The sequence below is a fragment of the Suricata suricatta genome, chromosome 4, assembly GCF_006229205.1.
Source record: "Suricata suricatta isolate VVHF042 chromosome 4, meerkat_22Aug2017_6uvM2_HiC, whole genome shotgun sequence".
Classification (NCBI taxonomy): domain Eukaryota; kingdom Metazoa; phylum Chordata; class Mammalia; order Carnivora; family Herpestidae; genus Suricata; species Suricata suricatta.
The window spans coordinates 116,213,346-116,237,050 of record NC_043703.1 but is presented as its reverse complement, the minus strand read 5'-3'; the positions used below and the strand labels follow the sequence as shown (position 1 = coordinate 116,237,050).

At 51.7% G+C, this 23,705-nt stretch overlaps 4 protein-coding genes across 4 annotated transcripts in view; 2 read left to right on the top strand and 2 right to left on the bottom strand.

Annotated features, from left to right (window-relative positions):
- Window positions 1-464: 464 nt before the first annotated feature.
- On the top strand, window positions 465-4,565 carry PRADC1 (protease associated domain containing 1). Its single transcript, XM_029937597.1, has 5 exons — window positions 465-612; window positions 2,561-2,661; window positions 3,194-3,303; window positions 3,584-3,751; window positions 4,004-4,565. The coding sequence occupies exons 1-5, from the start codon at window positions 546-548 to the stop codon at window positions 4,122-4,124; spliced, it is 567 nt and encodes a 188-aa protein (XP_029793457.1). The 5' UTR covers window positions 465-545; the 3' UTR covers window positions 4,125-4,565.
- Window positions 4,566-5,019: 454 nt separating this feature from the next.
- Window positions 5,020-17,621, bottom strand: SMYD5 (SMYD family member 5). Its single transcript, XM_029937596.1, has 13 exons — window positions 17,184-17,621; window positions 12,882-12,990; window positions 12,023-12,162; window positions 11,435-11,556; window positions 10,976-11,045; window positions 10,266-10,370; window positions 9,385-9,447; window positions 9,099-9,169; window positions 8,682-8,788; window positions 8,269-8,325; window positions 7,291-7,385; window positions 6,583-6,653; window positions 5,020-6,487 (listed from the first exon to the last, which is right to left on the bottom strand). Exons 1-13 carry the CDS (start codon window positions 17,277-17,279, stop codon window positions 6,328-6,330), a joined length of 1,266 nt encoding a protein of 421 aa, XP_029793456.1. The 5' UTR covers window positions 17,280-17,621; the 3' UTR covers window positions 5,020-6,327.
- A 1,100-nt stretch (window positions 17,622-18,721) lies between these two features.
- The window catches only part of NOTO (notochord homeobox), a 5,307-nt gene continuing 323 nt past the window's right edge, over window positions 18,722-23,705 (bottom strand). The window contains exons 2-4 of the mRNA XM_029937598.1: window positions 23,525-23,705; window positions 21,801-22,015; window positions 18,722-19,431 (exon numbers count right to left, since the gene is read on the bottom strand). The exon at window positions 23,525-23,705 is cut by the window's right edge and continues 22 nt beyond it. Coding sequence (XP_029793458.1) covers window positions 19,273-19,431; window positions 21,801-22,015; window positions 23,525-23,705 — 555 coding nt within the window. The 3' untranslated portion in view covers window positions 18,722-19,272. The remainder of the gene's footprint in view (window positions 19,432-21,800; window positions 22,016-23,524) is intronic.
- The window catches only part of RAB11FIP5 (RAB11 family interacting protein 5), a 106,720-nt gene continuing 105,978 nt past the window's right edge, over window positions 22,964-23,705 (top strand). Inside the window, exon 1 of the mRNA XM_029937594.1 lies at window positions 22,964-23,618. The gene's annotated coding sequence lies outside the window, so the exon portion shown is untranslated. The remainder of the gene's footprint in view (window positions 23,619-23,705) is intronic.

Genomic DNA, 23,705 nt, shown 5'->3' with positions numbered 1-23,705 from the left:
CGGGAGACCATCAGGGCGCTAGACAAAGGGCGCTGCCTTCCCAAGGAGGGGGGTGAGAAATGCACAACTGGGGGAAGCAAATCATCATCTTGCGAAGCGGCCGCAGGGAAGATATAGCCAAGACCGCAAAAGCTAACGGCCACGACTTTCCTTTGAGGAAGCGAGTCCAGCGCGGCGCCCACCTCTAGTGCGCTTTCCTCCTTAGCCCGCCCACCAGCCCGCGCAATCCTGGAGTCGAATCCCAACTAAGAAATGCTGTGGCGCGGGGTTGGGAGGGGTGGCCGTAGCTGTTAAGAGTTTAGACCAATCAGTCCTAGGCCCCACTTCTCTCGACCAATAGGAAGTGGGCTAAGGCGCAGAGGCGGAAAGTGTAGTTACAGGAACAGGCATCAGAGCCAATCAGCCGTTGGCCTCGTTCCCGTCCGCCAATCAGAGGCAAGAGCGGGTCTGGGGGCGGGAGGCCGGAGCAGCTGTCAGGCTGAAGTCCAGCGAGCTAGCGCGGTGGGGCGGCTGGAGGAAGCGCGGCGCCGGGCCGGGCCCTGGAGATGGTCCTCGGCGCCGCGGGCTGGTGTTGTCTCGTGCTCTGGCTCCCCGCGTGCGTCGCGGCCCACGGTGAGCGGCAACGGGCGGGGCTGCGCTGCGGGTCGGGTCGTCTAGCTTGTTCGCGTCTCGGGCCAGGAGTCACGGGTCACCTTGGGACCCCGCGAGTTCCAGGCAGGGCAGGTCTCGGGACGGGCGACTGGGTGCTGGCCCCCAGGGACGCAGGGTGCGGCCTGAGGCTGGGCTCTGAGTCCTGAGCTCCCCACGTCGAAGCAAGACTCCCCTCCACGCCTCCAGTAGCGCCGGCCCAGATGGCTGAAGGGGCGACCAGGAGAAGGAACAAGGGACAGCTAGAGATATTACAAGCTGGAGATCGTATGTGAGCACTCACGTACATATATAGGAGCACACATTCTTATACGTGGGCCCCCACGTACAAGCACACACATACACACACAACCTGTCTGCACTTGAAGGAGCACATAAACGTATATACCCATACACATATGTGAGCACATACGTATACCACACTTGATTTACACAGATCAGCAGATGCAAAGACCAGGCAAAGATGTGTGTGGGAAGGTGGAGGGGTTTAGTGTTAAAGAAGGCTCCTTGAAAGTATATCTGTATCTGATGGGAAGTTGCCACACTCAGGATGAAAGGCTGTAAAGCCCAATGCCAAGCCAATGGAACTCTATCTGGTGGCTGTGATTTGGGCAGTAGAGGACAGCTAAAGCCATAATCAGTCCTAACCCCCTGACACACAATAGTGGCTTCATAGTTTGTCGACTATTTGACCTGTAGGAGCAGCTTCCACACTTCCACATTCCTCCAACTCTCTCTGGGCTAAGGAAACCAAGGAACCAAGTCCAGGTAAAACATTAAAACTTTGGTGCTGAAGAGATGATCCCACACCCCAGAAAAATCTGGTTGTTCTGTAAATTCTCTCCCTCAGTGCGACGGAGCTGAAAATAGTTGTTCACTCCTTCAACAACCTTTATTGAGCACCCACATATCCTAGCCATGTTACATAATGTGGATACAGCATTGAACTAAGCTACAAAGCTGGTTCTTGCCATAGTGGAAGAAGACCGACATTAAACAATTAGGAATAGTGTATAATTACAAATTCTGAAAGTGTCACTGGAGAAAAAGTACATTTCAAATGGGCATAGGGAAAGAGCAGTGATAGGGCAGGTTTCTCTAGAAAGTGACATTTAAGCTACGACCTAACCAGAGAGTACAAGTGAGCCAGGTGAATAGGTAGAGCTGGGGTGGGGACAAGGGTAGAAAGCTTCGCAGATAGAATAGTTGCAAGAAGACTCAGAGAAGGTGAAGAAATTGAAAGGAGGCCAGAAGGAGTAGATAAGGGTGCAGTAGTAGCGAAGGGCAGATAGAACAGGACCCTGCAGGCCACACTTAAGAGTTTAGCTTTTATTTTTCGTGCAAAGGATAGTTTTTGAAGGGTACTGAAGCCATGAGTGGTGACTTGACCATATTTGCTTGATATTTTAAGAAGACCCCTGGCTGTTTTTTGGGGAATGGACGGTAGAGAGCAAAAATGGAGGCAGATAGGCCAATCAAGAAGCTGGACAGTCAGGACAAGAAATGCTAGTGGATGGACTAAGAGGATGGCAATGGAACCAGAGTCAACTTGTAAGTTTTAGTGAGAACTGTTTTATACCCAGGCTACCACATCTCCACCCTGAAACTCTCAGGTCCACCTCAGAGCAAAGAGGGATTAGTCCTCAGAGAGAGAACACAAAAGCTCCCACTCTTCCTGGCTCCTGAGTGCAGCAGCGGCAGCTAGTATCTCTGGCGTTCCTAACCCTATCTGCATCAGCTCTATCCTCCCCAGGGCAGAAGCCATCTAGCTCACCCCCGTAGAGGACTCACTTGGCTGCAGCTGGGTTCTGGAGCCCAGACTATAGCCAGCCCAGTTGTACACAAGAGGTCCAGGACCCAAAGCCGAACACGCCTGTTCCTGGAAGTTTCTTACCTGTACTCTATCTTTCAGGCTTACGCATCCATGATTATTTGTACTTCCAAGTGCTGAGTCCCGGAGACATTCGATACATCTTCACAGCCACACCTGCCAAGGACTTTGGTGGTATCTTTGTAAGTTCAGGGAGACCTTTTTGTCTCTGATCCTGTCTCCACCCCCACAAAGTCAAGGTGACTGTCTCATCCCTTCAACCAGCACCTGCATGCCAGGACAGGAAAAGGCGCACAATCCAGGCCTGCCCTCCAGGGGCTGCTGGGCAGGACGGCAGGGCTTCCAGCTAGCTACTACCCTGGGTGTTACAGACTTGGGCACCAGACAGGGAGAAGCTGTCTACTTGGGGGGACATGAAATAGTGAAAATCCAAGGGCTCTGCTAGCTGTCTCTGCATTATGTGGCTTAAGGCAAATTACTTCCCCATTCTGGATCCCTACCAACTCCCCTACATCTCTCATGAAAAGGCACTGTAGAGTCGGACAACTAGATAAGCCTTGGTGAGACGTTAGTAAAAATACTCCAGTGCTCAGCACACAGAAACCACTGCACGTTTCCTTCACACTTTGTGAGGAACCAACAGAATGGGATGGTCAGCCTGGTCCTAACACAGCCGTGTCTCCTCACACTCTGACTTGTCTAAATGTCTTTCAGCACACAAGGTATGAGCAGATTCACCTTGTCCCTGCGGAACCTTCAGAGGCCTGTGGAGAACTCAGCAACGGTTTCTTCATCCAGGACCAGATCGCTTTGGTGGAGAGAGGGTAAGGAGTGGACAGACACAGGCACAAGAGGACAGCAGGCGTAGGCTGGATTCTGAGATCAGTGTTGGGGGTGGTGATTTGAAATACCGGTTCTTAAATAATTCATATTTTCAACGGTCTTTAAGAAATGTCTTAAGATTACCCATGCCTTTTGGCCATTTACTTATGAGCTTTCACCAAAAAATTCTCCATGGTCCTTCTCTCATTCTCCTGGTGTGAATCTGAAGGAGGGGTAGCTAGGACCCTACCTTTCCTTTGGTCTCATTACCACCTCTTCCAGGGGCTGCTCCTTCCTCTCCAAGACCCGGGTGGTGCAGGAACACGGCGGGCGGGCAGTGATCATCTCTGACAATGCGGTTGACAATGACAGCTTCTACGTGGAGATGATCCAGGACAGTACCCAGCGCACAGCTGACATCCCTGCCCTCTTCCTGCTCGGCCGAGATGGGTGAGGGCTCCTTGTCTCTGGCTGTATCAGCACCAGGCTGGGTGCCATGACTTGGGGAGGTCAAGGGCAATCACCAGTCCCTTCCCGCAAGCCTCTGTTGGTGGGCCAAGAGTCCTTGGGCCAAAAAAGTTGGAGGGCCCCAGTTGAAAGGCCAAGTCCTTGGACTCTGGAACTCCCAGAGTGATGGGGACAGTGGGGCATGATGGGGTGCTGAGAAAGTGACCATCGCCACCTTTCTTCATGCCCTCCCAGCTACATGATCCGCCGTTCCCTGGAACAGCATGGGCTGCCATGGGCCATCATTTCCATCCCAGTCAATGTCACCAGCATCCCCACCTTTGAGCTGCTGCAACCGCCTTGGACCTTCTGGTAGAAGAGTTGGTCCCACACACCAGCCATAAACAACTCTGGGCTGGGAAGGGGAAGTCCAGGAATTCTGCTGTTTGGGATTTGGGGAGAGCATTTGGACAGGTGGAGCCGGGTAGAGGAAAAAGGCTTTGGGTCTTGGCTATGCTAAGAAAAGCCCCACTACTGCCTTCCCTTCCTCAGGGCCCCCAAAGTCTCATGCTATGGGAATAGGCAAGAGCCAGGTCCCGGAGCTTCTTGACTAGAATCTGGAACAAAGGGGCTAAAAGCAGGTGGCCTGAGAGCCATCTGTGACCTGTCACATCCCACCTGGCTCCAGCCTCTCCCTCCCAGGGTCTCTTCAGTGTACTTCACAGCAGTTGCTGGAGTGGCTTAAGGAGCTGGTATTTGAGGAACTAATAAACCCTCACTGACTTTTTAGCAATAAAGCCTGGCATCAGGGTTGCAACTGTGTCCTAGAGTAAGAGCACACAGGGGCGGGCGTGGGGGGGGGGGGCCCTTCATACCCTCATCTGGTCCCATGCCTGTTTTGAAGGGAGGCCCACAGAGGACGAATGACTTGCCCAAGTTCCTTTAGAACCAGTACTTAGGCTGCTAATCTTAGATCCCAGCACAGTCTACCTCCAGTTCAAGGATTCAGGAAGCTATAGTTCAGTTCTGATAAGATGACTCCTCTGATGGCCTGGTCCTGGAGATCCACACTGGACCTCAGAGGACTCTTGCTGTTGGTGTTTAGAAAACATTGCACAGCAGAGCGTAGACGTGACCAGGGAGGAACCCACTGGGAGCTGCAGATCCCATTTCCTGCCATCACTTGGTCTTAAACTATGTGCCTCCGCACCACCTATGTGACTGCTGCATGCCCCAGGCAGCTTGTCAAGCCATTCTCCACAAAGCATTCCTGCAGAGGCCTGTCGCCACTCACACTTTATTGAGAACAGTGGGCAGGCGGGGGCGGGAGGGAGTACTGGCTGCTGCGAAGAACCCAATAAGCCAGACAGGTGGGCTCCTGACCTCCCAGAGATCATTCAGCAGGGGTGTCTGGCAGCCTCCCCCTGCCCCCCAGGAAACTAGGCCAAGAAATTGCAAGTGATGGGCTATAGTTCCCGCAGCATCCAACCCAAGAGTGAGGGGTAGTACTAATCTGGGGGTGGGAGGGAGGGGGACACACCCAGGGCTTATCAGCATGTCTAGCCCAGCTCCTCTAGGTTTCTGAAAGACTTCAGTGTTCCTCCATGGAGACCCTAACGATGGAGACTGAGGCTCAGACAGCTCCTCACTGACCCATGTTATACTGATCCCAGGGAAGCCTCTTGAGCATCTGAAATTAAGGAGCACAGGCCTGTCATCCCTCAGTCTCAGCTATGCTGCTGGAGTCCTCAGTGAGACAGGAGTGTGAGGAAGGGGTGATGATCCCCCAAACGCCCCTCTTGAGGGAGGCAGAGCCTCTTACACACCCCACATGGCCAGCTACCGTGCCAGGACCCAAGAGGCAAGGCACAAGGTACAGAGATTCGGGAATCTGGGGAAGGGGTTACTGTCCACTTCCCCGGATGTCCACATGGTGAGGGTGGGGAGAGGGAGGAATCCTCCTGGTTCAGTGTCCCCAGCACCCAGCCTTAGGGAAGGTGCTCTGGAGGCCCAGTTGCCTCTTCCTGCCTCTCCTAGCCTTGCCAGCAGGAGGCAGTTGCCTTAGCAGCCACAACGGTGGGAGGTGGGGAAGTGAAGGCATCTCACCCCCTCTCCTTTCTTCTTCAGGGGGTCAGGCTGTTCTCGGATTGCCACTTTGTTACCCGCTCTGTAGCAGATAGAAAGGGGTGAAGCCTCAGGTGGACAGGGAAACATGGCCGCAGGGCCAAGTGGAAGAAACACCATTTCTCATTTCTGACCTCTGTGGTAGCTGCTCACGCCGGGAGTGGATACCTCAGTGTGTGTGTGTGTTTTGCGGGGACAGGACTGAGAGGCTCAGTGACCACGCAGAGCCTGAGCCTCTCAGCAGCAGTGTCCAGGGCATGAGGTCTAGTGGGGGGTAGAGTGCCTAGGGTCCAGCCTCTGTCCTACTCTCTGGCAGAAACAGAGCTGGAATGGTGGGTGGTGGGGGTGGTGGTAAGCAGGCAGTGGGAGTGGGGAGTTCCTTCCAAGCCTCCTCTCTGGGAGAAGTCCCCCTTTTCCTGCAGGGTCTGGGGCAGGCCCCTTCCAGCACGGTGACATCACACATCCGTCATCTCATCCCCCAGCTCTGCATCATCTGGCTCTCCTTCCTCCTCTTCATCTTCCTCCTCCTCCTCCTCCTCCTCCTCCGAGGTCACATTGGGTTCATCGGCCTCTGCCAGGCATTTGGGGCAGGAACAGATGAACAGATAGTTCTCCCTGTAGGGGATGGGGGTAGTGGTGAGGGTGAAGTTAGGCAGCCCCAGGATGGAGCTTCCCAGAGCCCAACCACCCGCCACATCCCCAACTGGCACCTGAGGATCTTGTGGCGGCTGTGGCGGCTGCGCTCCCGCTGACAGCAGTCTAAGTAGCTGATGCAGATTTCCTGGAGGGCAGAGAAGAGGTGGGGGTCTCACAGTCTGTGCTGTCTCTTAGACGGATTAGGGCCTCCCCAACCACTGCCCCATCTCCCAGGGGCTAGGCTCTCATTCATTTCCCTGTGCCCTCAGAAGGCCACCAAGGTCTGTGTCTGAGACAGAGAGGGGACAGTGGTTAGCCTCAGGCCATGACTACAGGCAGTCAATGGCCAAGGTTTGTGGCTGGGGTCAGAGATTATCTTGACATGGTGCTACTTGCCCTGGAAGAAGATTCAACCAGGCTCTGTGCACTATGCTACCAGCCAAGACCCCAAACCGCAAACCCACACATGCACCCATAGCCCAAGCTACAAAGAGCCATCTCTTGCCTTCTTAGAAGCTGTGGATTTGTAGATCAAACGGTGGCTGGGTACAAGAACCTGCACATACATTGTGTCTCAATCACTGTTCTGAGGCTTTCTGGTTATTTTTTTTAAGAACTGGGAGTACCGTAGGGTTTGAGCATAACCATGGGTAAAAAGACTCCTGCCCTGGGTCAGGTGGGGATTGAGCCGAACAGCCTGAACTTGGGGCTCTAGCCACTGTTGCTCCCAATCTCTAGAGAGAACTTGCAAGGCCCACACCCACAGCTCCTAGCCCTCTCACCTCTCCTGGCTTGATATCCTCCAAGGCTGTGACATGCAAAAGGAAGTTGTTTTCTGGGAAGGAGGTCTCTGCATTGGGGACACAGCTGTGGTTACCTGAGTCACAAGAAGCAAGACATAAGGACTGTTGACTAATAAAAAATGACAGCCTCAACGTGCTTAGCAATGGCCAAGGGTCCCATCCTTCCTTGTTTTTGGATCCCTGCTAGGGCTGCTTGGGTCCTGGAATGCAAGTTTCCTGACTCCCTCGCTCTGATGCTCTTTCCTGAAGACCACAGAGCATAGGCACAAATGTACTCCCTCTTGCCACCCCCTCCCACCTGCTATCACTGCCCTTGCTGTCCTCAGCACTGGGCAACTTGAGTCTCAGTTGTGTTCCTAGTGTCCCACAAAGGGATGGACAGGGCTGTGAAAGGGACCCCATGCCAGACACTTAACTCAGTTGGCAATTGGATGTCTGGTAACAGCTGAGCCAGGCCCCTTATGAGCCTAGTTTGGGAAGGGCAGAGTGCCCCAGAGCTTGGGAGGAGGGCTTACAATGAGGAAACCGGGGGGGTGGGGGGGGTGGAGGGGGGGTGCTGAGATCTGGAAAAGACAGTAGTGTCACTGGCTCTGCTCCTCCCTGTCAGGTGCTGATAAGATTAGCCTTCTAGCCTGAACTCCCTCCTCCCAGGAGCCTGAGGGCAGTGGTTATGAAAAGCCAATGGTTCCCTTTGCAAGGAACAGAGTTCTGTGGCCAGCCTTAGCATAGGGCCTGGCCCACTGGAAGGTTTTAAATATAAACATATATTAAGGCACAAGCAATCCAACAAATGAATGAATGAATGAATGAAAAACTGATGCAACAAAATGTCCCAGGAGAATACCCAAAGAAGCCCAGGCCAAATCCTGCTCCCAGACTCCTCTCCACCAGCCTAAAAGGGGCTGAGAGAGATGTACTATGGCCGAGAGGCCACCCCTCCTCAATGCCGGGACTCACAGCAGCTCTGAAGCACAAAGAGGCCAGATCCTTCACAATTAAGAAACTCTCCAGTAGCTGTAAGACAGTAACATGTAGGTGTTATTCTATCCATTTTACAGGTGGGGAAAGGAAACTAGACTTATAAGGATAGGCACTGGTTCCACTGTCTTGCCACCCAGTCACTATCATTTCACCTAAACTTCTAGGAGGCACAAACCTTGCCTTTCTATAAATGATATCACGTCACGTCCAGCACCCCCCAACCCCCCAGCACCGAGACTCTCTATGGATCTCAGGGTCATATCTTATCTTAGGTGTCCTGTGGATAGATGTGAAGCTTCCCATAAGCCCATAGCGATTACCTCCCCAACTGTGTGTCTGACTAGGGGGTCATTCAAGGTTGGGTGAGACCAAGGCTCCATCTCACCAACCTGCCTCGATGTCCTTGTACAGCTGGTCAATGAAGGCGTCCAGCTGCTCTCGGTCCTGAGGCTTCAGCTCCAGAGCATCACAGGCATGGACCCACTGGCTCAGGGAGCTGGGGGTCCCAGGCATCCATGGTTGGAGAGAAGGAGGCCCAGCTCCCAGGGCTCTCCACCTCCAGACAGGTTAAGCCCATTTCTTTCTCCAGGGTGGGGGCCCATCTTCCCCAAAAGACCAAGGCTCCTAAGAGCAAACTCTACCACTTCAGTCTTTCTGACTCCCACCACTGCATCCAGTCCAGCTCTCCTGCCAGAGAATCAAACCCTACCCCATCCTTATCTTGAGGTGTGGCTACCTTCCTCTGTCAATCTCCTGCTCAAGCCCTGACGGACAAATTTGATAGCTTCAGAACATTCTCTCCTAACCTGGTCCCAATTCCTTGGCCATTGGTCCCAACAAGAGCAAAGAGAGACCGGAATCCATCTGGTGTGAACCACTGTGGGGAGAAAGAAAAATGAGTGCTCAGGTTATAGCCACTCGCTTTTCCTCCTGAAACAACTCTCTGTTCAGGAAGTCTTCTGTGAGTCAGTCCCATCCCAACTTCAGACCAAGTCAGCCCGGGTTTAACTCTGAGTAGGAGATGCTGACCCAGTCGCTCCTGGAGAGCCGGAATGACTGGGAGGTCACTGGTCCCACCTTCCCCACACTCACCTGGCTGAGTGCCTCCTCATAAAGGGCCTCTGTGAAGAGTCTCCGCAGAAGTTCCAGTTGGCCCTGGTTTGGGGGAAGCAGGGAGAGACTTATATCCCTGGGGATTTCCCATTAGCACCCAGTAAGGGCCCAGAAGACCAGGCAAGGGAAAGAAAAGGGGCCAGCTCTGTAGAATGAGCTTTCCCTGAAGGCAAAGGAAGGCCACAGAGTTCTTATTTCCAAAGAACTTTGGCAATCTCTTGGCCTGTTCCAACCTAGGGTGGCGAATCCAAATTCCTATTTTCCAGCCCTTGTACCAGGAGGGCTGAGGCAACCTGGTTTGGGATGTCTTTCCTTGCCACCACCTTCCAGGTTCCCTGCCTTGGCCTCCAGACAAGCTTGACTACCCCCTCCTCTCCTCAGAATGAATGCAGGAAAGCCCACCCCGGCTCCCCTTTAATCCCTGCCTGCACCTGCAGGCAGCTCCTGCATGGAAGTGTGCTGTCCTTGGTGAGAACGTGTAACCTCTGCATGGGAGTGGGCACTCAGCGCATTGACACTGGCAGCTAAAATCCTCCTATTTCATGCTGCTCCCGGACCCTCTGGGCCCGACCCTCCATTTTCCATCACACTGACTTGCCCGCTACTATCCTCTCATGAGATATACCAGGAGTCCTACCATGTCAGGGCACCCAACCCCTCCTTCCTTTATCATCACCCCATTCCCAACTTTCGGTCCCTGTTAGGTCACAAAGTTAAATAGTGGCAAGAATATAGGTCCTCTGAATAGATTTTTGTCCCCAGGCTCTGGGGCTGGAAAAGAACCAAATGTGGAGCTCCCCTCAGGTAGCCACAGAACATCCAAGGGTATTGGGGCGAGGGGATCATGGGAGAAGACTAACCTTGAATTTGTCTCCCAGGAGTTTGTGGACAATTTCCTCTTCTTCATTGGCTGTTTTATTACAGAACTGGGAGAAGAGCCTGATCCAACGATCTTTATCCTTAGCCTGCAGGGAACAGATATACTTCAGGGACACATTCACATATGCCCATGCATGCACGCACACATGGACTCAGGGACACCCACCTCCTTGCTGTCCCTCACACCCAAGCCTGTGATCTAAAGCCTCTGTCAGCAGGGAAACACCATCACACGTGAGATTCGAGGTAGACCCTTTCTTGGCCTGGGGACTTCCCACCTTCCTTCCTGTCCACACCCAACCATCTCCCCAACTGGGCCAAGCTGGCAAATTCAACAACTCTTGGAAAAACAGGAGAATGAGGCTGTGGAGTTCCAATACCGATAGAGCGGGTTGCAGTGGCTTCTCTCACTTTACGTAAGAGGCAGTCCTGAGAAAGTGGCGCCTGTAAATGGAATGCATGAAGTGTTGCTGCACAGGAGGTCCTCTTTAGATCAGAGGCTGCAGGAAAGATGAGTCTCCTGCCACATTTACAGTTAGCTGCTCCTGAGTTTACACAGCAAGCAGCTCTCCTTTGGGAAGCACAGAGGGAACTATGCATCCAAGCCAGGGTCTTGAGCTGAGGAGGAGACTGAGGCCAAGGGGCAAACGAGGCCAGAACGGGCTTCTGAGGGAGGTCTGGGCGGGCTTACCTGCTTCACCGTGGCCACCATTCGGGCCATCAACATGATGCTTGCAGTCTCCGGGGGGTAGTGAATACTCCTGCAGAGAAAGAAAAAGATTTGGTCTAGAAATTCCCTCCCCAGTAGCTGCGTTCAGGGAAGCCCAGTCTGATCACTACGGTGAATCCTTCCTAACTCCACTTATAACCAAAGAGAGATGTCATTGGCAAGGATGAGGGCAGGACTTTACAGCCCTATGGCCTTAATGGGGCTCTTCTGGGAGTGTGTAAAATGCTGGGGGTAGTGAGACTGGCGGCTCACATCAAAGGCAGGAGGTTGGGCAATGTGACTTCTGTTTAACCCTAGGAATGGAGGAAAGATCTGGGGAATGGCAATTTGAGAGAGACGACTGCATCTGCTGATCGATCGCAGGCGGGCAGGCAGGTCGACAGGGAGGGTTAAGGGAAGAAGAGATGAAATGCTACCTACCTCCATGCCTCCTGCAGCTTATTGAGAGGATGCAGGGGGTCATCCTGGGAGGGCCCAGGGCACAGGACCTGATGGTACTGCTCGGCAGCCGCCAGCCGACACTCTGCACTGCAGTACAGCACCTGTGGAGTGGGTGGAGGTCAACACCCTAGGATCCCGCCATGGGTGAGGCACAGACGTTCCTCAGTTGTACTCACCCCCTCCGACTGTATTCCTTCTAGGAACAGCCCCTGAGCAATAGCTCAGTGGCATCATGAGATGACAAAGCGCACACTGCCCCGGGGTGTGAGAGGGGCACCCAGGCTTGCTGAACTACGGGAAGGAGAGAGTTTTCGGGTACAGGGAAGAGCCCCTGCCAGGCACCTGGGAAGAGGGCAAGTTCCCACTGGACCTATTTTCTAGACGGTGGGACTGGGACAGGGAGAACACAACCAGAATAGTAATGGAGCCTTTCGACCGTCTTACCCTACATTATGGCTCTCAGGGGCCACGAGCAGGTCTGTTGTCATTCCTGTCTCCCCGAAGAGCACTTCAGCTAAGGCTTCTCCCACCAGCTCCCTTTCAGCTGCACTCCCCAGCGATGCTCACCTGGCAGTGGGGACAGTGCTGGTGGAGGTCCTTTCGCACGGCACACAGCTCAGGGTGAGGCAGAACCTGGCCCGGTTTCCCGGTCAGCCTCTGGGCATTCTCCTCTGCCTTCTCCAGTGCCCGAAGGCAGTGGTCACAGGCTGAGGGAGAGAGCCGCATACAGCGTGAATGTCTTTAGAGCAGGGGCCGCCTCTTGTCTTTTTCACAGAAGTATCCCTACGGCTAGTGATAGTGCCTGGCACCTGGTAGGTGCCTGACAAATGTTAGGGAAGTAAGTGAATGAACAACTGTGTTCAAGAGCAGAATGGGTGCATGATTTCACATGCATTTCAAGGCAGATTGGGCTTAGTCTGTGGGGCTCCCTTCCTAACCCCCAGACTGAGCTTTCCCCACATTCTGGAGCCAACTCATCCTCCTTTCATGTTTGTCTCTAGCCTAAGAAAAGTGTGAAAAAAGCATGGCTAGAAAAGCTAAGGGCACCCTACTTGCTTCTGACCCCTAACTCAGCCTGTTTTGACCAAGGGGCGAGTGGCCTCCTCTTGGTGGAGAGCTGCCCTTTGGCACAGGGCCATTCAGGATGACATCCAGTCCCTTATACTGCAGGTCAGACTGAGTTCTGCCTGACAGTCCTCCCCCAGGGAGCAGGCTGGAAAAGTGCCTGCCCCCCTTGCTCGCTCCCAGCCCCAAACGGCCTAACACTAGAGAGAAGCATGGTTCTCAGGCACAGTTCTCTAAAACGAGCTTTTCTCCCAACACCTGAATTCCCAGAGACATCAGCTGGTAGGAATGTACATAGCTCTCTCCCATGCACAAAGGCAGCTGGCCCAGCAGCCGTGAGGAGTGGACAAGCTGTTCTCACCTCGGTAGCGATAAAGTGCATTCCAGAGAAACTGCGCAGCCACCAGGGGCCGTTCTACAAAGATGGTCTCCCCTTTCCGGATCAGCTGTGTGGCAAATAGGCCCTTTCCCTAATGGAGAGAAGGAATAGGATGGCCATAGGGAGAGAAATAGGACATAGCTCCAAGGGTTCCCGAGGGCTGCCCAGCCTTACTCCCCTCAGAACTCCCTCTCAGCAGAGGCCTCTGCCTTGGGAGGGCTCATGGAGCACCGTCAGCACCCTTGGGGACTGCCTCCTCTGGAAATGCAGCTCTGACCTACTTTCAGTCACACCTCTTTCAGCCTGCTCAGAGCAGGGGGCTTGGGATGGGGAGGGAGCCACCTTGTCAGCCAGAGGAGAATTTCTGGAATGGCCAGATCAGGGCCAAGGCTCACAGCAGGCCGGAGCCTCCTGTACCAGCAGCTGGCAATGACAGAGTGGTCTTCTTGGAGTCACCCATGTACCCCTCCAGGATCCTGGTGGTGACACCACCACTCAGGGTTGCAGAGGACTCCTATGCCACAGGAGAGGGAGGCCTAATCTGGAGGAGAATGTGCCCTATTTCCCTGGTCGGTGGGGAACTCACCAAGCTTTCAGTGTTAAGCTGAAAGGAAGGACGAATTATAGCGCCACCCCTCATACTACTTGCTGTGAACCTTGGAGCCAACTGCTTCATTTTTTTTTTTTTAAGTTTCTTTATTTAAGCAAGCTCTACACCCAACGTGGAGCCCAAACCCATGACCTGGAGACCAAGAGCCACACGCTCCACTGACCGAGCCAGCCAGGCACCCCAAATGCTTCACTTCTTTGCATTGGTTTCCCATATGAAAAGCATCATGATACCTCCAGGTACCTGTTTCCAGGGTGTCATGATACAGCTCAGGTGAATGTGCCTTATGAGCTTTAGCACCTCTAAGTGAGGTGATGAATGGGCAGCACGGGCATCATTTGGGCACCTGCTAGAAATACAGACTCTCAGGCCCCACCCCAGACCTGCTGCATCAGAATCTGCATTTTAACAAACTGCCCAGGTGATTCATATGCGCTAAAACACTGTAAACATCATGTAAGGCACGAAGAAGGAGAAAACAATTGCTGAATTGCCATTTCTCAGGTGTGAAAAGGGACTCAGGAGACAGCTTCCGAAGCCAGGCAGTTCCTGGCTCTGCCGGGCGCTTGTTCCCACTGTTCACTTAGAGAAGGGGGGTGGGGCCCCTGCCAGCACCGAACTGTCACAAGTAGAGAAAGAAATTTAAAAAAAGATTGACACAGCAGTGAAATGTCCTGTCATGTGGCCTCTCAGGTAGCTCCCTGTTTCCTTCTAGCATCGGCACTATGGCTACACAGCAGTACCTCCCAAAGTCAGAGAAACAGGGATGTGTAGACCAGGACAGAGCGGGGCAGCTGGAGCAAAGCCTCTGGCCAAAGCCGCTGATGCACCCTTGGCTGTCTTCTTAGAATCCCACCTCCATGCCTTTTAGCCCTGGAACCAATCTAGCTAAATGAAAACATGGCCTTATTTTATGGGACAAAGGGGTATGAACATGGACCCACATTATTGCTGACAATCTCAAATCTCCATATTGGGTAAATATCAATGTCCTTCTCTCTCTTTTGGGAGGATCAAATGCAGACAATATTTGGTCATCAAAACAAAGGGAACAGAATCAGAGCTGTTCCTTTATGAACACTGTTCCCCAAACTCTATAAGACGGTGTTTCAAGAAAGCGGCTCTCATTGGGGCACCCGGGTGGCTCAGTCCGTTGAATGACTGACTTTGGCTCGAAGTCTGTGGGTTAGAGCCCTGCGCCGGGCTCTGTGCTGGCAGTTCAGAGTCTGGAGCCTACTTCAAAGTCTGTGTCTCCCTCTCTGTCCCTTCCTGCTTGCGTTCTCTCTCTCTCAAAAATAGATAAACATTAAAAAAAAAAGTAATCAAGAAATCTAGATATTAAAAAAAAAGAAAGAAAGCTGCTCTCATCAATTAATGAGAGGCTTGGAGAGAACGGAACCTGAGTGGAAAGGGCATAAACTTGCAAAGATATTTCCAATTTGAAAAACAAATTTCAGAAAAAAGACTGTGCAAAACTCTAAGACTATGTCGTAAACTTTAAAAGCTTTGCTAAATGGATAATTTTCTAGAAAAATACAAATTACCAGAACTGAATTCGAAAGGAAGGAAACCTAGAGAAAGCAGCTGTTTTGATAGCCGGCTAACCGCAGTGGTACGGTATTTTGGTTGACATTCATCATCTTTGCTCAGACATTATCATGTTCTCATTGATTCTGAATCAGAACCTGGCACAGCAGTTGGTAAATCTTTGGAAGACCATTCCTGCCAATATCCATAAAAGCAAGAGAAAATAGTCAAAAACAACCCCCAGGTGAGGCCCATAGTCCGTATGGTTCATGAGCCAGCTCTCTCAAATCAAAGTATAAGTAACTCTCAAGCTATTTAAAAACTATTCAGTAACAGAGAAAAAATGGAAAGCGTCTCCATTTTACCAAAAAACAAGCATAACTGTGATGTAGTAACCTGAGGAAGACAGGACAAAGAAAAAAAAAAACCCTCACAAACCTATCTCACTTGATGAACACAGAGGCAAAAAGCCTGGGGTAAAGCATCTTGTCAGCATGTTGGGATGTGTGTGTGTGTGATTTTCTCCAGCAGCAGATCACATGTGGGCATAGAAAGGGCAGCCAGCTCATTCTTCCAGAGGTGGGGTTTGATAGAAGGCTGGGACAGGACAAATGGGCAAGCAGAGTGGCTGAAGTGATGAGGTCAGAGGAACAAATAAAGAGAGGGACTGAGAGATAGGGGACTTAGTAAATGGAAAGGTCAGTATCTCTGCCTGCAAGGAGTGATGGAGCTGAGACACCATCAAACTATGAGCCAATCAAGAACAGAGGTGGAGGGGCGCCTGGGTGGCTCAGTCGGTTAAGCATTGGACTTCGGCTCAGGTCATGATCTCATGGTTTGTGGGTTCAAGCCCCATGTCGGGCTCTGTGCTGACAGCTAGCTCAGAGCCTGGAGCCTGCCTCAGATTCTGAGTCTCCCTCTCTCTGCCCCATCCCTGCTCTCTCTCTTTCAAAATAAATACACATTTAAAAGATTATTAAAAAAAAAAAAAAGAAAAAGAACAGAGGTGGAGACAGAGATGTGAGCAACTGAAGAGGGCAAGGATACAGGGGAGCTGCTTTACCACAGAAGGAAAGGAATGCTCCAGATACATCTGGAGGGAAAAGAAGGCAATGGAAGATTGGGTTGGAGAGAGCAGGAGGCAGAGGACTAGAAGGCTGTCATCTTGGGCAGGGACCAGGTTTAGGCACAACTGGTACACATGATACATTATTCAACCTCATCAGTAAACAAAGAAATGTAAATTAAAACAAGTGATGCCATTCTGTACATATCAATTAGCAAAGTTAACTAGTAAAGAAAATACTCTGATGAAGTGAACAAAAGGATGTGTGCACAGAAACTGAGTTCCAAGATCTTTGCCCTCTGGGATGAAAAATAAAATACAACGCAAAAGTCCATAAATAAGTAGTTGGTTGAATGAACTGTGGCAATACCATGAAACAGACTATATTACTCAGCTCTTAAAAATAAGTAGAAATAGGTTTATTGATGTTGGTTTACTGCTGCATCAGAGGTTTCTAAAACTGTAATTTTAGTATCCACATAGTTGCACAAGAATAGGATTACGAGTGATTTTTATCTTCTCTTTCCTGCAGTATTTTTCTACAATTAATATTTAAAACACGATGACATAACCACAAAATCCTATCGCTGTCCTGTTTCAACGCTCTGAATGCTCCCACGGGCTTCGGGCTCTAGCCCAAATTCTTTTGCATTCCAAGGCCTTTCGTGAAGGGTCCTGACCGCTCTCCTTACCCCATTCCCAAATCTCAGAAAGTTCCCCGAGGATCCACCTTTTTTTTATATCTCAGTTCCCTCTGCTCAGCCGGTCGCCACCCAGCAGCAAAGTACCCCGGTCTGGCCCAAAAGGCCCGGCGCCCACCCGGCCCCGCCTGGCGCAGCAGGCGCAGGGCCGCCGGCGGGCGCACGGGGTCCCGTAGGGAGGGGGCGCTCACGGAGACTTCGGAGCCCCCGATGCACCGCGTGACCGCCCCGGAAGCTTGCGCGCGGGGACAGACGGGGAGCCCCCGGGCCGCAGAGTCGGAACGGCCGAGGAGCTTCTAGGCTCCGGGCCTGGGGTCCCGCGGGGCTCTCTCCAAGACCGGACACGGTGGGTGCTCCCAGCGGGTCTGTCTACGCCTCACCTTAGTGCTGCTTACGAATCGGACTTCCACGGCTACAGGAGCCCGACCCGACACGCCCACGCAGAAGGAGAACACGTCGCACATGGAGGCCGCCATCTTGGGCGCGCCTCCGCCTTCTGACCCTTGACCTCGCCTCGACCCGGGAGGCCCCGCCCCCGCCCCCGGCGTGTGTGTCTCAGAGGCTGCTAGGGTTTGCGCTCTAGCAAGTCTGAATTGGGATCCCTTTAATCTGTGTTTAGGTCGATTGATTCCAATGCTGGATGTAGCTGGGTACGTCTTTGTGTTTTATATCTTGCGATTTTGCGTGTTTCGTCCTCCGTACCTGTGTATCATCATAGCCTGTGGACGTGTGTATAGTTTTGATGTATGTGTCCATTTTGTGTTTTGGTGCCTGTCTCTGACCACCCAGTGTCCCGTTTAGAGTCAAGCGCTCTTTGGACCCAGCCATAGAGGGGGACAGCAGCCAGCTGACTTCTACCCACTCTGACCTTCTACCCGAAAGGATAGGACTAGCTTACCCACTTCCCCAACTACAAAGTTGGGTCTCTGGCAGCGGGACAGACAGCCCTACGACAGATCAAGCTGGACGTGTGCTTCTGTCAGACCCTTCAGGGGCTTCAGGGACTTTGCAGCCTAGGGGTGGTAGAAGGAGATAGATGATGGAGCTCAGGTCTGATGACCCCTAAAATTGTATGCAGAAGTGAGTATACATATGCACTTTGTCATGGGAACATAAGGCCCTGTTCTCATTCAGGACCCCAAAATGCTGACTTACAGCATCTGTCCCCACAGCCAAGCCTGACAACCATGCCTTGTGTCCTTTTCCTCCAGTTGATTCTGTGCTCCTTGAAAAAGGACATGTCTGCTTCTGATATGGTCTCGTGGTCACACGGGGGGATTGGGTAGGGCCCAGTAACTGCTGAATGGGTTAACTGTTGATTTTTTACAAAATTATTTTTAAAAGGTGAGTCAGTTGAAGGGGAAGGTGCTGGAAGAGGTAGATGCAGCTGAATTCCTTTGACTAACAGAGTTGACTTTGGGTCCAGCATTAGGAAGGATTTCCCTGAAGACAGGGAGAGAGAAGGGCTCTTGACACTGGACCCTCCCTGGCCTCAAGCCTGGGGCCTAGTGTCTAGGAGACGGTGGTCTACCACCATTTGGAGGCATGTGGTTTTTCACTTCTGCCCTACACCTTTCTCCCTCAGAACGCTGCAGACAGCAGTGGGTACCGTCCCTTCTCTCACCAACAGGTGGCAGGGCAGGCCTCCTTTCACCAGCTCCCCTCTACCCAGAAGCCACTGAATCAATACTCTCAACAGAGGCCTGCCCAGGAATGTAGAGCACTAGAGAAACGAGCTCTGGAATTGCTGCTGGTAACTGGCCTCACAGGGATAGGCTATCAGCAGGCTTCTTAGAAACTGAGCAGATTCCTGGGAAGGAAAGGGAACCATGAGTTAGGATCTTGAAGGAGAGAATTATAACTGTCTCATGGAAATACAGCAGAGTTTGTGAAAAAAAAATGCCTGCCTTGGCAAAGGTAGAGCCAAATTCTCTATTTACTGATGGAAAGGGGTCAAGGTGGGTAGCTAGAGGGAAAAAGATGGGGTCAGGGTAGCATGTCTGTGCCTAAGCAGGCAGCTGGGGCTGAGCTGCTGAAAGTGGGAACAGTTCAGACAAAACAAGAAAACTTTGGGAAACTCTGAAGTAGGCTAAATGGCTTACCTTTCCCTTCTCTTTGCTTTCATCTCCACCATCTCTGGTGGGGAAGAGGCTTCTAGGCCCAAATACGGATTCAAGGAAGCCCCTTCTCCACAGGCAAGCCAGGAAAAGAGTAATCCCTGGAGGGGCCAGTGCTGGTGCAAGTACCACACCCCCAGGTGAAGGGAACCTATAAACATTAACAGTTGCTGAACACTTAGCACTGTGCCTGGCACCGTCTACCAGCTTTACAGACATCTTGTCAGCTCTGGGAGGAGTAAGTTGTCACTGCACCCATTATACAGATGAAGAAAAAAGGCTCAGAAGTTCCAGTGGGTACCCCCAGGAAAAACTGGCCCAGACAGCCTGGGCTGAGCCTCTGTCCCAGTCCTCAGCTGTCCACTCCTGACTCAGCGTCTTCTCTCTGGATGCTGGTGTCAGAGCTGCTGGAGGGCTCATCCTGGGAGGCAGCCATGGCAGACACATCTGGTAGCTTCAGCCTTTGCTGTTTCTGATACTTGACCCTGCGGTTTTGGAACCATACCCTCACCTATAATTGGAGGCAATGGTCAGAAATTAGAAGATGACCAGCAGTTCCCACTACTTTCCCCATTCCCACAGCGTCCACTGCTCTCTGGCCCACATTTCATCTTCCTTCTAAGGGAGGCATCTCCTTCAAAACATCATTCCCTAGAATTTCAGACACCATTCATCATCCAACAAATATTTATGGAGCTCCTAGTATGTACTAGGCACCATCCTAGGTGATGGTGATACAGGGGTGAGCAAGAGAGGTATGGTCCCTGACCTCATGGAACTCACAGTCAGAGAGAGAGAGTGAGAAATATGGAAACAAAGAAATCCATAAACACAAATGGGAATATGAATAGGAGTCTGAGCCTCCCTGAAGAACCAGCACTTAAGCTAAGACTCATAGGATCAGAGACCAGTTTAATGGGACAAAGAAAAGCAGACTGGGGCAGGGGATGACCTGCAGGAACTCTGTGGTAGAACCAACCTTGGTGTGTTTGAGGACCAAAAAGGAGGAGAGTTGGCTGGAATAGCTGAGAGTGAGATGGGAGAAGTGAAGGAAGGGAAAATAGGAAAGGTCAGCAGGGGTCAGATAACCCAGGACTATGGAGGCTTTGGGTAAATGGTGTCAGCTTCCACGCTATTAAGTGGGATGTGACAGTCCTGTTTGCATCTCAAGTGAATTGTACATATGGCTGCTTTGTGAAGAATGGATGAAAGGAGATGCAGGGAGACAGCTGGGGAGCTACTGCAGTGATCCAGAAAGAGCTAGGAGTGGTATGAACTAGGGGCAATGGGAAAAAATGAAGCCATTCCAGCTGTTCTTTGGAGGTAGAGGTGACAAGTCTTGCCAATGCACTGGAAGTGGGAGAGAAGGAGGAATGTAGGATCACTTGGTATTTTGAGCAATTGGACAGATGTTGGAGCCATGAGTAGGGAAAGGAAGGGATCTGGAGAGAAAGAGGTCAAGAACTGAAGTTTAGACTTAAGTTTGAAATGCATACCCAGAAGACATCCAAGTGGAGACCTCAAGAAGGTAGATAGAGGGATACCTGGGTGGCTCAGTTGGTGAAGATGTGATTCTTGATCTCACCTCATGTTACGATCTCACGGTTTGTGGCATCAAACCTGCGTATGCTGTATGCTGACAGTGTGGAGCCTGCTTGGGATTCTCTCTCTCAGCCCCTCCCCCACAAACATGTACACATGCATGCTCTCTCAAAATAAACGAACTTTTTAAAAAAAAAAAAAGAAGAAGAAGAAGAAGGGTGGGGTACCTGGTTGACTCAGTCAGAAGAGCATGCAACTCATGATCTTGGGGTTATGAGTTTGAGCCCCATATTGGGTACAGAGATTACTTAAATAAATAAAACTTAAAAAAATAAAGAAGGTAGATAGATGTACAACTCAGGAGGAAAAAAGGGTGAGCTAAGACACACAACTGGAGTTGTTGGCTTATAGATGGTATTTAAAATCATGGGAATAAATGATGGGGCACCTGGGTAGCTCAACTGGTTGAGCGTCCGACTTCAGCTCAGGTCAGGATCTCATGGTTTGTGAGTTTGAGCCTCGTGTCAGGCTCTGTGATGACAACTCAGAGCATGGAGTCTGCTTTGGATTCTGTGTCTCCCTCCCTCTCTCATTCTGTCTCTCTCTCTCACTCTCAAGAATGAAAAAAAATTAATAAAATAATAAAATCATGGGAATAAATGAGATCAGCTGCAGAGACAATTTGAGGTCACAAAGAGTACCCTATGAAGGTGGCACAGACAAAATGGCCAGAGAACTGGAAAACCAAGAACGTGGTGTCCAGAAGCCAAGAGAAGAATATGTTTCCATAAGAAAAGGAGAAGTCAACTGAACTGTGTGGGGAGTAAGATGAGGAAAGCATCTGTTGAGTTTGGCGACATGTAGGTCATTAAGAGACCTGGAGGAGAAGTTCTGATGGAATGGGAGGGAAAGAGTTCATGTTGGAATGAGTTAAGTAGATGGGAAGTGAAGACATAGAGTGACTGTAATAAATTCTTGGGAAGTTTGCCTATGAAATGAGCAGAAAAGTGATGTAGCAGATTGAGTGAGGTATGGGGTTCTAGTGAATATTTTTATTATTTTTAATATTTAGTCCCTTGAACACACTTAACTTCACAGTCAGCTCCCTTTTTAACGTGGAAACATAAGTTCTAGATTAATATCTAGAATAACATGGTCGTTCCCATAATGTGATTTCAAATAGGACTACTTTTCTCATTCACATAGGAAGTGTGCCAATGATTAGGGCCTGTCTCCCGCCGTGGCCCTTGTCTTCCCCTCGACCTCACCCAGGGCCTTCTGGAGAGCAGTGTCTGCCTCCAGATACAGCCCCGGCCCCACCGGAGTCCCTGCTCCCACCTGGTTCTCCGTAAGGTTGAGCTGAGCTGCCAGCTGGGCTCTTTTCTTCCCCACCAGATTGTGCTGGTTTGTAAACACTTTCTCCAACTCTTCCAGCTGCTTCAAGTTAAACATAGTCCGAACCCTCTTTTGAGGTCTCTCAGTGTCCTGAAGTTCCTCGGCTGGTGCCCAGTCTGGAGTGCCCCAGAGGCCTGAGCAGTGGGCCAGCTCTAAGCCTAAAGAGCATATGTACACACACACACACACACACACACACACACACACACACAGTTAGGTATTAAATATGCATAAAATACCCCTGGAAGAATAAAGAGACTCATGTCATTGGTTGCTTGTGGGGTGGAGTTAACCAGGTGATGGGGGGCCAGAATATTAGGGGAAACTCTTCTCCATCTGTCTTAGGAAACACTGGCGTTTGAACTGTAGTAATGGATTACCTATGCAAAAACTAACTTGAAAATGAGGGGCAGTTGAGTGTCCAACTCTTGGCTTTGGCTCAGGTCATGATCTCACAGTTTGTGGGGTTTGTGCCCTGAGCTGGACTCTGTGCTAACAGCCGGGAACCTGCTTGGGATTCCTTCTCTCCCTCCCTCCCTCCCTCTCTCTCTCTCTGCCCCTGTCCTGCTCAAGCACGCATGCACTCTCTAATAAATATTTTTTTTTAAAAACTAACTTGGAAATGAGATTAACTGTTATATAAAGCCGTAAGCTGCCATTCAGACCTCAGCGGTGTGAGGAGGTTAGAGAAAGTTGTTTTGGAACCATGGGCACGTCACTGAGATGCAAAGGCATGAATCTGGATGGGGTTGAGAGCTTAGGCTTTCTCTGAGGGGCAGGGGTGGAGAAATGCCCAGCTGAAAGGGGCAGAAATGCAGAATGGAGAGAACCCAGGAAGCAGGCCCCAGGTATGACTGTGTTACATGGATCTTGGTATGGGTGGACAAGGCTTGCATTCATTTTGCTCCTGTTTTCCTCAAGGGGAGGTGGGGAAGCATGAATCAGAGTGCCAAAAATGGCAAAAGCTCCTGTAGGTGGATGTAAATGCTAGAGGAGAACGTTAGGTCCACAGTTAAATTTTCATTGGTGTTTAAGTGACTGCGCCCCAGAGCCCGAGGTTCCTCTTTTAAGAGCACAGTAGGCAAGCAGGCTCAGAGAGCAGTCAAGTGTGGAGCTTATGCTCACCCCTATTGGGCGTGAGCTGTGCAGGCAGTACTGGGGTCCCGGCATTTGCCAGCTAACAGCTCCTCGCTGAACCTCATCACTGCAGCCCCCGCTTCTCCCAGCAAAGACTGGGCCGCGCGTTCCAGAAGAGAGCTACTTTGGGGGAAGAGTCTACGCTACCACGCGTTATTCAAAGGGGCTGTGGAGGGAGCCAGAGACCTCTAATTCTCAGGAAGAGACGCTCTGCAGCCCCAGGGCTGGCCTTGTCCCAGTCCTCCGAGGCCCCCTCTGACCCACCCGCACCTTCTGCTCTGCACCGGCGCTCACACACACCTCCTCCCACCTCAACAGCGTGCGTGCAGGGGAAGCCTCGTGCGGGGGTCTGTTCTCAGTCAGTCCGTCTCCCGGGCCTTGGATTAAAAGGCAAGGTCAAGGGTCATTGGGCCCCTTCCCACCGACCGCGCGTGGTTCTCAAACCCAGGGACGTCTCTATCCTGTGCCCGCTGTCGCGGCTTCCACGCTTCAGCCACCCGCCCAGTCCCAGGCGCCGGAGCACCTCGTACCTGTGACGCCGAGGCCCTGGAGGCCGCAGAAGTGAGCCACGCGGCGCCCCGTTCGGGGCAGCTGGGGGCACGGCTGGTGGAGACTCACGCTCAGGTAGGCCGGCAGCCACGTCGCGGGAAACCGGGAGCGAGCCGAGCCGAGGTCCGCGGCGGCGCCGCACATCGGGGCGGCGGCGGGGGG